The sequence below is a fragment of the Carassius carassius genome, chromosome 23, assembly GCF_963082965.1.
Source record: "Carassius carassius chromosome 23, fCarCar2.1, whole genome shotgun sequence".
In the NCBI taxonomy this organism is placed as follows: domain Eukaryota; kingdom Metazoa; phylum Chordata; class Actinopteri; order Cypriniformes; family Cyprinidae; genus Carassius; species Carassius carassius.
In genome coordinates this window covers 21,764,903-21,778,255 of record NC_081777.1, presented here as the reverse complement: position 1 = coordinate 21,778,255, position 13,353 = coordinate 21,764,903, and the positions used below count along the sequence as shown (strand labels likewise).

General features: G+C 36.7%; 1 protein-coding gene across 2 annotated transcripts; it reads right to left on the bottom strand.

Moving 5' to 3' along the window:
- Positions 1 to 1,115: 1,115 nt before the first annotated feature.
- Positions 1,116 to 12,131, bottom strand: kif23 (kinesin family member 23). Of its 2 annotated transcripts, XM_059506529.1 has the most exons (23): positions 11,986 to 12,131; positions 11,470 to 11,533; positions 11,262 to 11,390; positions 9,518 to 9,623; positions 9,308 to 9,444; positions 9,111 to 9,223; positions 8,856 to 9,023; positions 8,103 to 8,215; positions 7,897 to 8,018; positions 7,044 to 7,146; positions 6,873 to 6,952; positions 6,674 to 6,793; positions 6,429 to 6,588; positions 6,120 to 6,281; positions 5,873 to 6,039; positions 4,462 to 4,635; positions 4,172 to 4,354; positions 3,632 to 3,931; positions 2,920 to 3,153; positions 2,749 to 2,837; positions 2,579 to 2,654; positions 1,709 to 1,779; positions 1,116 to 1,617 (listed from the first exon to the last, which is right to left on the bottom strand). In XM_059506529.1, the coding sequence occupies exons 1-23, from the start codon at positions 11,997 to 11,999 to the stop codon at positions 1,602 to 1,604; spliced, it is 2,901 nt and encodes a 966-aa protein (XP_059362512.1). In that variant the 5' UTR covers positions 12,000 to 12,131; the 3' UTR covers positions 1,116 to 1,601. The 2 variants fall into 2 exon arrangements, with proteins under 2 accessions (XP_059362512.1, XP_059362513.1); XM_059506530.1 differs by lacking the exon at positions 3,632 to 3,931 and having other exon boundaries at positions 11,986 to 12,129.
- Positions 12,132 to 13,353: the final 1,222 nt, after the last annotated feature.

Sequence of the window (13,353 nt, the reverse complement as noted above, 5' to 3'; positions counted from 1 at the left end):
GAAGAACTGGACTGTTGCCAGTGGTCCAAAGTCCTCTTTTCAGATGGGAGCAAGTTTTGTATTTCATTTGGAAACCAAGGTCCTAGAGTCTGGAGGACTCTTTTATTGCTCTTATGAAGTATTTTAATTTGTTGAGATAGTGAATTGGTTGGTTTTTGTTAAATGTGATCCTTAATCATCACAATTAAAATAGCCAAAGACTTAAACTACTTCAGTCTGTGTGCATTGAATTTATTTAATACACAAGTTTCACAATTTTGATTAAACAAACTTTTCCACAACATTCTAATTTGAGATGCACCTGTATAGGGGACAACTAAACATGACATTTGCAACACATCTCAGATTATATATTTCCATTACATATACATATACACATATATATATATATATGGGTGTGTGTGCTCTTGTTTTTGTGACATATCAGGACACAACTTTGTATAGTGACATGAGTATGACACCGGTATTACAAGTAGAGGGTGACTTATGAGGACATAACCCATGTCCCCATTTTTTAAAACGCTTATGAACCATACAGAATGAGTTTGTTTTTGGGAAAGTAAAAATGCACAAAGTTTCCTGTGAGGGTTAGGTGTAGGGCCATAGAATATACAGTTTGTACAGTATAAAAACCATTACGCCTATAGGATGTCCCCACTTTTCACAAAAACAAACGTGTGTGTGTGTAATGGAAATAACATTTAAATAAAAGAAAAGACTAACATTGCTAAAGCTATTTTCTTGGCCAATATTTCTTTGTACGAGATTCACTTTTTAATTAGTGTGAAATATCTCTTCAGAAATTAAAATCACACATTTTACATAATCTGACAGTTACAGCTCAATGACAAAACACTCCATTCTGATATCTTCCTTTATTTTTCACGGTTTACGTCACACACTTCTTCTTAAAGTATCCATGGTCTCCATGAAAAAATATGACCCATGGCCATCCTGGTGTAAGAATTAAAACACCCGACTTCTATGGTTTAAGCACTGCTGCCATCTACTGCAACCTTATAGAACCACACAAGTGCTTGGAGAACTACATTAACAACTGAACCAAAAGTAAAAATTTGAAATAATGATCAAAATAACCCACTATATGAAACAAGTATATCAAATGCTGTTTATTAACAGTTTTGTCTGCAGCAATGTCATACAAGTGAAACTACATGGAAAGAGTGCTTTTCCAAGGTGCTGCATACTAAAGTCATGAAAATGACTTAAAGGATTTTTAAAGAAACATCAGCAAATGCTTCGATTGTCCCAACTGTCCAAATGCAAGAGAGTACACATCAATATACATATATAAACAAATACCTAATGTGCTTGAGAGACAGTTAGAAAAAAATTTGTAACACTTGTTTTGAAACCCACACTTACACCAAATGTGAATTTTACATGGCAACCCCCAAATGCAGTACAAAAACAGCTTTGGTGAACTTTGTGTGCGTGGTCTTCTATAAAGAGTTTTTTCATAAAAGCATTTAAAAAAAAAAAAAAAAAAGTTAAATATTATAAAGTGAATATGCTATTGCACACAGTGATGAGGCTTCGAGAGGAAAGAACTCTGCTGTGATGGCAATACTAGAGCAGTCTCAAGGCTTTCTGCGTCTATAGAACAAAATAGAGGCAATTTTTAAAAAAGCCGTTTTGACCAGTGCGACTACAAACAAGTGAAACTGTATGCAAATAAAGAGCTTACTTTTGATATCCGTGATGCTGGTATCCAGGTCCCAGGTTTGAGCCAGCTCTCATCTCCATTGCCACAGAGCACTAGAGAATAAAGATGAAATGGGTTAGGAAACATTCATATCATACACACAAGTGTATGCACAATTTTAAAATAATTTATTTTGAACATGGATTGGATCCATTTAACATTCAGCAGGCCTACATAAATTCAACAAACAAAGATACATAAATATGTATTTTTAAAATGGTAGGTTTAACAGTTCTCAGGTATAGAAATCTGCTACACTTATGAAAGTTACAAAAGTTATTTACACAAGAATAGTGTGCGATCTTCTGTCTTGTTATTTGATTAACATTTAAGTGCAGACAGCAGTGCTAGGATTATGTAATAGACAATATACAGCTCAGTGCCTTTACTCAATTAATAAACCATTGATTTGTTATATCAGCCTTTTTCCTTAGTCAATACACTGATGGTCAAGGAAAAAAAAAAAAAAAAGGAAAAAAAAAGGCAACGATACATCAGTGAATCCCTACATCAAACCGATCAAAAGTGACAGTAAAAACATTCACAATAAAAAAATAAATACATTTAACTTTGTTCCAAGAACTTAAGAAAAAGGGTTCTCACAAAGATTAAAATTGCACAACTTTCAATATTTGCATTTTACACTACAATGACTTCTAAAGGATCATATGACATTGAAAACTGGAGTAATGGCTTCTGAAAATCTGGGATTGCAAAAATCACAGAAATAAATTACATTAAAATATTAAAACCGAAAACAGTAATTTTTAAATTGCAATACAGTTTCACAAGATTACTTTCACTGAATTTGATGAGTGCCAGTTTTTATATACCAAAAAGTCAGTATTTTACCCTCGTCTCTACATCAGTCCAGTCTCTTTCATTAAGCTCACAATCTGGGCCAGTCTCTGATGATCGTCTTTTACGGCTGCAATCATAAAGCACAACAATACAGAACATTTACTATGAGAGATAGAAATTATACATACTTGCCAAGTTGGAATTGCGTTGGAGGTCATTACCTGGCAGCAAGAGGGTTTTCCTGCTTGAGTGTTTCGATATCTGTGAACTGAACAGCCTGTCCTCCACCTCTAGTCTTGAACACTTCACCCTGATAGAGAGCAAAAGATCTGAGTTTCAGCTGAAAACCAAAACCCATCAGATTGAGCAACACCACTAGAAAAAGAAGCTACCTTTATTAGCTTGGTCTGAATCTCTCCATCGGATGCAAGTTCCTGGTGCGTCAGAACATACTTGTCACACTTGGACAGAGCTTTCTCATTAGGAGCATTCACTTTGATGGCATTGGGGATGTTTGGCTGCAGAACTGTATCCAGGTCAACGTTAGTGGTGGGTTTATGATCAACCCACCTCTCCCCACCTGCTGAGTGCGAGCGTCTGTGTAGAGGCCGAACCGGCGGCCCAGTCTATTCAATTAAAACACAAACACAGTAAGACAAACAGAAGGCGGTCCTTAAGCACGCTTAAGCGTTAGTGTGTTAGTCAATCTCTACAGAAGCACAAACTAAACGTACCAAGCAAGCGGTTAAGAGGAAAGAAAAAAAGCTGAAGATATGTTCCCATTCAAACAAGCTCAAAGATAAATATGCTTTATTAAAGCTGCAAATGCTGACATTATTCAATTGCTTTTCATACACTTTAGACAAGTTAAATTATGTGCAGGAGTAACATGACAATGAGATGACAACCCAAATTCATTTGTCTAGAAGTGCAAAACAAAGCCATTACATGGTTAAAATAAGCAGCACATAATACCTTTTTACATATATATACACCATCTGGGTAATAAATGAAGCTGAGAAATAGATCAAAAGGTCTACATGAAGTCTACATTAGTGTCTTGTTGAAGCTCTACCTACAACTACAGCAAGATACTCCACTGACCCAGTGACCCGTTTCCTCTTGGTCTACCTCTGCTGGCTGGACAGGCACCTCTCTGGCCCAACACCTGCCTCTTCTCCTGCTAAGACTGTCTGGAAGGCCCTGAGCTCTCTTCCTACAGTCTGGAGGTGACTGGCTACCCTGCCTGCGAGACTGCGGGACACCCTGCTCCCACTCAGAGATGCAGGAGGCCACAGACACACTGCCTGGTCTGAGGAAGTGAGGATCTGGCCTGACCGTCTGAGAGAAGTTATATATGGGCTCCAAGGAGGAGAGGGATGACTGAGAGCCAATGTAGGTAGACTGCAAGCGACATGAGATTAGTACAAACATTGTTTGCATGCAACGCACATCTGTACATTAAAAACAGCATTAAAAACAGGTTGGAATCTGTAAAAAAAAAAAAAAAGAAAAAGTGCACAGGGTAATTATATACACACACACTGCATAGCAGATCATGCATTGACAGAAGAGGTTTGTGGATTAGGTTAGGCATAAATCTCAGGGGCAGGCGGTCTAGAAACGCATGTCAGTTAAACGTACAGGAACAGGTGACGGGGAAGCGGATCTCTTGGCAGGCACTTTGTCCTTTTCTCTGGAGGGCCGCTGTGGCTGTCGGTTCTCCGGCTTTCCCTCAGTCACGATGGCTTTGAGCTGTTTGAGTTTCTCATCCTTCACCCACAGCTTATTCTGCATTTCCAGCTGCTTGGCATTTACCCGCCTCTCCTGTAGAGAACAAACAAAAGCTGCATGTATCACACCACTAACAAATTCAATTCTACACACACACACAAAAAAATCATTTCTCATACGGTCTATGGGAAGACACTTACACACTCCTTCTCCCACTTAAGCTTGGAGTCAGTGACAATGCCTTGCATGCGTGCTTCCATGCGTCTCTTTTCGGACATTTCCCTTTGCAGCCTCTGTTCTCTGCTCTCCAGTTCGTGCTGTAGAGACCGCTTGTCCTCTTCATAGATGTTGGTAGTTTTCTGTAGAATGTCAATCTGTAACAGAAACATAAGCAGATGCATTAGAGGCCATATTCAGAACTTTTGTTAGTATGACACTTAAAATAGCTGTAATTCCAACCATAAATGATTGTAGCTTAGTTTGTTGTAAATGCCAGATATAAAGCTACCAGGCAGACATACAAATGTAGACTGTTCAAATGTTTTCATCTTTAAAAGAGACTCTTATGCTCATCAAGGCTACATTTGATGGAAAATAAAAAAACTTTACATTTACTAATTTAATATACCGTATTTTCCAGACTATAAGTCACTTTTTTTTTTCATAGTTTGGCTGGTCCTGCGACTTATAGTCAGATGCGATTTATCAACATTATTTTGACATAAAAAACATAAGTCGCACTGGACTATAAGTCGCATTTATTTAGAACCAAGAGAAAACATTACTGTCTCCAGCCGCGAGAGGGCGCTCTATGCTGCTCAGTGCTCCTGTAGCCTACACTGAGCAGCATATAGCGCCCTCTCGCGGCTGTAGACGGTATTGTTTTCTCTTGGTTCTTGGTTCTAAATAAATGCGACTTATAGTCCAGTGCGACTTATGTTTTTTTCCCCTCATCAGGACATATTTTTGGACTAATGTGTATTTGGACTTATACTCAGGTGCGACTTATAGTCCGAAAAATACAGTATTTAAAAATGAAATACACTCCTATGATGTCAAAGCTGAGTTTTTATCAATCAAAAAGAAATTGATGTACTGATCTGGTGCTTAAACATTTTTAATATTAATGTTGAAAACAATTGTGTCGTTTAAGAATTGCAGTAACTCATTTTTTACATTCACTTAATTTTTAACATGAAAATTATGCTTACCATATTTTCCGGACTATAAGTCGCACTTTTTTTTTTTCCATAGTTTGTCAGGTCCTGCGACTTATTTATCAAAATTAATTTGGCATGAACCAAGAGTAATGAACTAAGAGAAATGAACCAAGAGAAAACATTACTGTCTACAGCCGCGAGAGGGCGCTCCATGCTGCTCAGTGCTCCTGTAGTCTACATTGAGTAGCATAGAGCGCCCTCTCGCGGCTGTAGACGGTAATCTTTTCTATTGGTTCTTCTAGCGACTTCTAGTCCATTCCTACTTTTTTTTTTTTCCCTCATGACGTATTTTTGGACTGATGCGACTTATACTCAGGTGCGACTTATAGTCCGGTATAAATACGGTAATTCCTTTTTCTTCTTTATCCTGACTCGGTGATGGTGAAAATACCTTGTATTCCAGCATCTTGGATTTCTTTTCCAGACGATCAATCTCATTCTTCTGGTTTTGGAGCATTTTGTCCTTTTCGCCAAGCTTGCCACGTTGCTCTTGGATAAAGTTCTCCTTGGAGAGCAGGTTGCTGTCCTGCTCTTGAAGCACAGACTTCAGCATGTTGGCTGAAACAGAATCACGTGCAGATATAAAAAAAAAATTCGTTAAGAGCATTTCAACTGCTCTGAAAAAGTGATGATTTTACCAGTTTTATTGTACTCCTCGATCATCATCTGTCGAATCTTGTGTCTCTTCTCCAGGGCCTCAATGAGTCTGGGCAGTGTAACATCATCATTAGGCCCAGAGATCTCACAGGGAGGAAGTGGAGGGAAGGACTGAAGCAGCTGGTTCAATACTGTTGGAGACTCTGTAACAAATCAATAATTGACATTACAAAAAAAAAATCATAAATAAACAGTATGCAACTTTAATATGGAATCACCTCTGCATGTAATAAAAAAAAAAACTGCACATTTTTTGTGAGAATGTAACATGTAAGTTCATACACACAGACCTCCATCTAGAGGACCACCACGTTCCTCGAGTCTGCGGGTAAGCTCTTCTTTGAAGGCCTGGTTTCTCTGTCGGCGACCAGCAGCGAAGCCACAGATGGGCCTGTCAACAGGCCGGGCCACTTCAACCTCCTGAGTCATCTCAGCAAAGCGCATCACCAGCTATATCACAGATGAGAAACCCTAATGTCACACTGCAAGCAGAATAAATCTGAGGAAGACTCCATCTTTTGATTTGTTATCTTACCAAGGTCTCCTCATAATCATCAGCTTTTGGATTTACACACACAACCATCCTCACTTTGCCTTCTCCATCAAAGTAGTTCTTGAATAGATGGGTCACTTTGGAGTCTCTGTATGGAACCATCTGAGGACAGAAGTCAAAAGTGCCTTCGATGTTTCTAACCTTTTTAACCAATCACATGGTCAGTTAATGCATCACATACCTTGTTTGTGCCACACATCTGATTCTCCCTTAGCACTTCAATACATGTGCGCAGAGTCATTAAAGATTGATTGATGTTGCCTGTGAAAGAAGGAAACCCATATGGTCTTCATAAAACATAACACAGAAAACTTGAATGTAATAAAAGTAGTTCTTTGTGCTGCTGCCTGACCTGCTTCACGGAGACGGCTGCCCTCTGCTCGGGTTCTGCTAGTGCGTTCACTGCCAGCCAGATCCACCAGACACAACTGGCTCACATTCACCTGATTCTTATCCTGAAACATTAAAAACATTCAGAATGTAGGGCCAAAATGTCACATTTAAAGGTGTAGTTCTTACATAAGTGAAAATTGCCATCAATTACTCACCATTGCATTGTTCCAAACACAAAATTTTCATTTGTGTTTTTAAAAGTAACTTCATGTAAAATTATTTAAGCATTTATTTACATAGGAGCATTAATGCACAAAGCACAAATATTGCAAAGGGAAGCCAATCTTGTGAATCGCACAAACAGGTTTGAGCTTCTGCAAGAACCAATGATGCTGTTGAAGTATCAGTTTGGGTGGAATGGACTAAGTGGAGAGACAAAAACCATTCCGGTTTCATTAGAAATATCTTTTAAGCTTCGAGTCTTCTGGAACAAGGGTAACTAGATCATTAACATTTTTGGGTGAACCATTCCTTTAATCTCTCATGATGAATTTAAAATCACTTTAAAATGAATCAAACATGATTTATCCAAATGCTTTATCTGACTTAGTTTTTAAGGACAGACTCTTATTAGTGTATAATTTTAAGGTGACATTTCTGAATCATTTTATCACTAGGGGGTGCCAAATCCCTACAAACGTCATATTAAAAAATAATAAAATAAACAGCAACAAGACCACAAGGAGGAACACTACAGGTTCTCTTTTTGGCATTAGTATTAAAATTTTATTTTTAGTTAGCCATATTCACACACACAAATTATTTTCCCCCCTCCAAAAAACTGTCTTGAAGGCATTAGGATTAGCACTGACCTGAAGCACATTGTCTCCATCTGCATCCAGAGGTGCTTGTGCCAATTTAATAATGAACACACTGTGAGAGCGGCTGGACTCACAGTTCAGTTGTGTGTTTGCAATCCTGCGCTTTTTCTGACCTGTGTTCAGAAAACAAAAGATCTCATACAATAGCTCTGTGTGCTAATTACAAACCCCCTAAAAAAAATTCTACATCAGCTTACCTCTCCAGAAGACTTCAAAAGCTTCCTCTGTTGACTTGACCTCAACCTCAGTGCACCCAGCCACATACATGTTGTGATTTTGATCTTCACGCAGTATTTTAGATTGGGGTGGTCTGAAATATGAAACAAAGTATGATAACACTTCTGTATCTACAGATTAGGGAAACAAAACATTGCAACAAAGCTCAATCTCTGCATGGGCGCCTATCAGCAAGTAAAAAAAGAACAAGACCGACAGCAAGACAAAACCGGACACAGACACCATAGAAGCACTTGAAAGCATTAGACAGGATGTGTCATACAGCTACACAAAAGGAAGGAATCTTATTATCAAAAGGCAACAAGTCCATCTATGAATGGATTTCCCTGGCCACGTACATGAACTCAGTGTGGCTTCTCAGAGGAGTGCCTGCACCATTCCACCTAATGAAAAAAGATACATTCATCTATAAAGTTCATACATTACTTAATGGATTAAATATTAATGGAACCAAACCTAAATGATAAACCGAAAACCCAAATTAAACTAGATTAGTGACAGCTGTCAAAGTAAAATTTTAATTGAGAAAACATTTAAGCAAAAAACAAAAACAAATTGGTACTACTGATACATCCAACTAAAGCAGAAAATATTTTACATGTACTAATGTTTGAGTCAATACGTTTTTTTGAAAATGTTTTTTGAAAGAAGGCTCTTATGCTGACAAAGGCTGCATTTATTAGATCAAAAACACAGTAAAACAGCCAACTTACTTGGGTTTTATTGGGTCAATGTGAGTCTCTTCCAAAAGATCATAGATATAGTTGTTGTAAATCTCAATGTAAGAGACAAAGACACTGTAGCTGGTGTCTTCATCCACTCCATCTGCCTTACAAGCCTCCTCTTGACTGATCATGTCAGCAAACTCAGGGTCAATCCGCCTACAAAACAAGAACAGCATAAAAAAACTCAGTACATTTAATTTAAAACAAATTATTCACTTTGTAAGCTAAATTACTTGAATTAACCTTGTTGTTGGAGTCTTCGGTACAGCTGTCTGGCTATCTCGCTTCTGTCGGTCCAAGAGCGCATCCACCTGGTTCTGCACCTCCATGCCATTTTTATCATCAGGCTTGAAAACCTGAAGGGGGAAAGATCAAGATAGCTCAAGAACGGAAAATTAAGTTTGCATAACAGAATAAATTAATCTGATGACTTTGCGTACATATCTCTTGGCCTGGTAGGGGCTGATACTGTTGAAGATCATGTCGAGTGAACGTGGAAGCAGCCCACCTTGACCAGGTGAGCCAGTCATTGTATACGTTTTACCACTGCCAGTGACACCATAGGTGAACAGCAGACCTAGTTTAAAAAGAAATGCAGTCAGTTGGGTTGTTTTTAAATAATCAACAAGTGTATAGTAAAGTATATTTACCATTTTTACAATGAATGAGGTCTTCTACTAGAGGTTTGGCAACATCTTCAAATAATTCCCCTTGTGTCGTTTTAATTCCAAACACTTTTTTGAAGGAATATTGTGTCTAAAAGAAATGATTATGGTTAATTTCAGTACTCCAACAAAGCCTAACTGATTCCAACTATTCTGCACATTTTTGAATACCTCTTTTCCCAACCACTACAATGTGGAAATAACCAGTAAAATAACTTACTTTATCTGCAAAAAAAAAAAAAAAAAGAGAGTAAATAAAAAAATAAATAAAAAAAAGTTTGTGATGAAAAGAAAGTGATGTTTTTACTCCGTATTTTTTGTCTGGTTTTCAGTTCAAATGTTTAAAGATTTACTTAAGCAAAATGACAATGTCTTGTTTGAGAAATTGTGAGTTTAAGTGAGTTTGATTAAGAAAAGAACAAATACCTGCCAATTGGCACAGGAAAAACAAAAAACAAACAAAAAAAAACATTAACAGATATTTGCTTAAAGGGATACTTCATGTCACCCTCATGTCGTTCCAAACCCTTAAGACCTGCGTTCATCTATGGAACAGAAATTAAGATTTTTGATGAAATCCGAGAGCTTTCTGACCCTGCATAGACAGCAAATCAGCTGAAATGTTCTCAGACCCAGAAATGTAGTAAGGACATGAGTAAAACATTCCATGTGAGCTGCAAAATAATGACTCAACAATCCTTCTCCAAACCACATCTTCCGCCATTATAGAGTACCTCTGCACGTAAAAAATGCAATGTGTTGTGGTACTCTGCATAAAGGTGCCCTAGAGTGACACGAAGGAGAAAAAAAAAAAAAGTTTTTTTTGGATTCCTAGTGCAGAAAAAGTACTCGTATAGCTTCATAAAATTCTGGTTGAACCACTGATGTCACATGGACAATTTTAGCAAAGTCCTTACTGGACTATTATGATGCCAACCCTAAACAACACACATAGAAGTACCAAATTTTGCCATAAATTTGATTGCACCATAATAATTGCTGTTAATGGTGTCTTTAATTGATTTTTCCATACATTTCTGCCATATGTACATGAACAGTCACCACTGATAAGCTACTACTAAATATTAAAGAAACAAATTTTCTGTAAAGTTGCCTTGCAACAATTTGTATCATAAGAAGCATGATACAAATAAAATTGTATTAAATTAGACTGCAACAGTTAGAGTTAAAAATCTTTGTTTGTGTTCTACTGAAGAAAAAAAAAATTCACTTTAGTTCTCAAAATATGCATTTAATATCACCTCTTTTTCCAGCAATTCTCAAACGATTCGTTTAAAGCAGTTTCAGCTACAAAGATCCAGTCCATCTAAACCCCTCCTTTCAAGGAGCCTTCTCTTTGATTGTTTACATTCACATAAAGCTATATTACACACTGCATGAATTAACAAACCCTGCATTAGCGTCAAAAGAACCATTTTGTTTTCATGTTCTAGAACTTGACCTTTTCCAGCAGCACAAAATGATACAACAGTTTTGCAAATTGGATTAAGCCAATAATTGTAAATAGACTCAAAAGTGCAAACACGTCATACTAACCACTGACAGTCCAACTAATACTCTTAAAATGTATTACATAGAAATGTGCAAATACTACAAAAATCACCTTTGTGTTGCACAGAAGAAAAACAGGAATGGAGAGGCATGACAAATTAGAAAATCTTGTTTTAAATAAACCTAATTGGCAAAATGAGAGCAGAGAGGCACTCACCTCTTTGAATTCACCATTTCTGTTGGCTTTGAGCCCATCAGGGGCATGTAACTGAATGGTGGTGTTGCTTATAACCTCAATACAGCATTCCTCATCTTCTGCACCCAGTGGCCGCACGCGACAATACACCTGCCATACATCTCAAATTAATACACTGGTCAGGATTTTCATTTTCCTAATGTGAACAAAAAAAGTTATTTATACATACTCCAACAGGGTCCTTCTGGTTGTTGGAAGGCTTTTTTGCAGCACGGCGGGGGGTCTTGCCCTTCCTGTTACAAAAGCAAAAAAAAAATAGACACCAAGCAACAAATATATAACCTTAGATAATTCAAGTAAAACGAGCATGATTATTGTTGAAAGAGAATTCTAACTATGTTTTAGGAGTTTCAATAGTTGATATTTGGATTGAAACACTGACATTTAGGAAACCAAGCGCTTGGTGCACGTCGTTTTTTAATAATAACTGGCAAACAAATAATTTAACTACTGATATAAACAGAGAACTTAAGACATAAAGCGGGATTATGAACTAAGCCTAAAGTACAAACAATGGATCCATAACGTGAAGTAAACACGATGGGCGAGTAAATTAAGTGTCTGCTACAACCATTCAAAGACTTTCATATGAAAACAAACTCGCTTGTGAGTTAATAAAAGTACGTTAAGTAACTCGTTATCGTTCTAATATATCAACAGTACAAAACAAGTATAAAATACTTACGCTTGCCTAATCATGTTGAGATGTTTTAGTTTAATTCCGCGACGCCGTCGCCTTCTTGTCCGTGCACAAATTCCGAAGTACAAACGTTCCCTCCACTGAGTCAGAAACAGATTTTTCAAATGTGACCAATCAGCGAGCTCAGCCGCGCCTTAGATGACCGGATGTCCCGCCCTAAGCTCCGCCTGATAAACTGTTTACTATTTCCGGTTGTATCCAAAATCGACACTGAAAAATCCATGTGAAAAATAACATGCAAAGCTTTTCTTTCGACAAGCTATTAATTTCAAGTTTTGTCTAATGGTTAATATATAAAATAATTAATATAAAAGTATTAATATAAAAAAGCATATATTTTATTAACGGTTAATGTATAAATGATAAATGGTATAGCGAATATTGTATAAACTAATATAATCTACGTTATAATCAACAAAACATAGAAAAGCTATAAAATAGTTTTCATTGCATAGTTTTATTTAGTTAATTTGTAAAATGTTGTTATTTTTAAAATATTTATTTATTAGAAAGAAAAATTGTACACAGAAGGTTTTAGTTTTCAAAATCACTGATTATAAAAAGTCACTTGTAAAAACGATAATAATATAGTTTGATTCATGTGCTTCAAAAACATGGAAATTTGCTTAGAAATTGTGCAAATGTTAAGCATGTGATAAGAAGCAGAGAAAACAATTGACACTTATTACAAAAATACAGAAATTCTAAGTGGCCATGCATTATAATTTTTTTCCTTTTTGTTTTCTCGTTATAACGACATGACAGTTTTACTGTTGCTATAGCAACGAATTCAACTTTAACAGGCATCTGATGGACCATGCAGGCGCTCTCTTACTGTAGCCTATATTTCAGCAAATTTTGCTTCGACTATGTAATAACGTCTACAATACTGTACATAAATAAAGGCTGATCAATCACTGTTGATTTTTCCAGAGACAGTACACCAAACGTTTTGTTTTTTTAAGTAACATGTTTAAATGGCAACACCGCGAACACAGACGGAGTGCCTTCAGAAGGATGCAGAACTATTCTTAGATCTTGAGCTGCTTGGATTAAACTCACTTTTAATTTTCCATTTATTTGAAATAAAATTATATATAATTTCTAATTTTTAGTAGTCATTATATGCTGTGGCAGATATATCATGTGCGTTACAAGCTTCTGTTTGAAAAGATCGTTCATGTGCAGTGTGTGTGCAGAAAAAAACGATTACAACATTATAGAACAAAACTGAATTAAATTAGCCTATGCATTTTACATATACATCACATTTCTCATCAATATGGTTAACAATAAAGATTAATAATAAGGAAAAGAAGCACATCACAAATAGCCTACATCGTTAAATCCCGT

What these genes read in the sequence shown, in the direction of transcription:
- kif23 (XM_059506529.1), bottom strand. An exon ending in CCTACCAGGCCAAGAGATAT is followed by an intron (nt 9,224 to 9,307) that starts GTACGCAAAGTC and finishes TTCCCCCTTCAG; the next exon opens with GTTTTCAAGCCTGATGATAA. An exon ending in TTTTGAAGTCTTCTGGAGAG is followed by an intron (nt 8,019 to 8,102) that starts GTAAGCTGATGT and finishes TTCTGAACACAG; the next exon opens with GTCAGAAAAAGCGCAGGATT.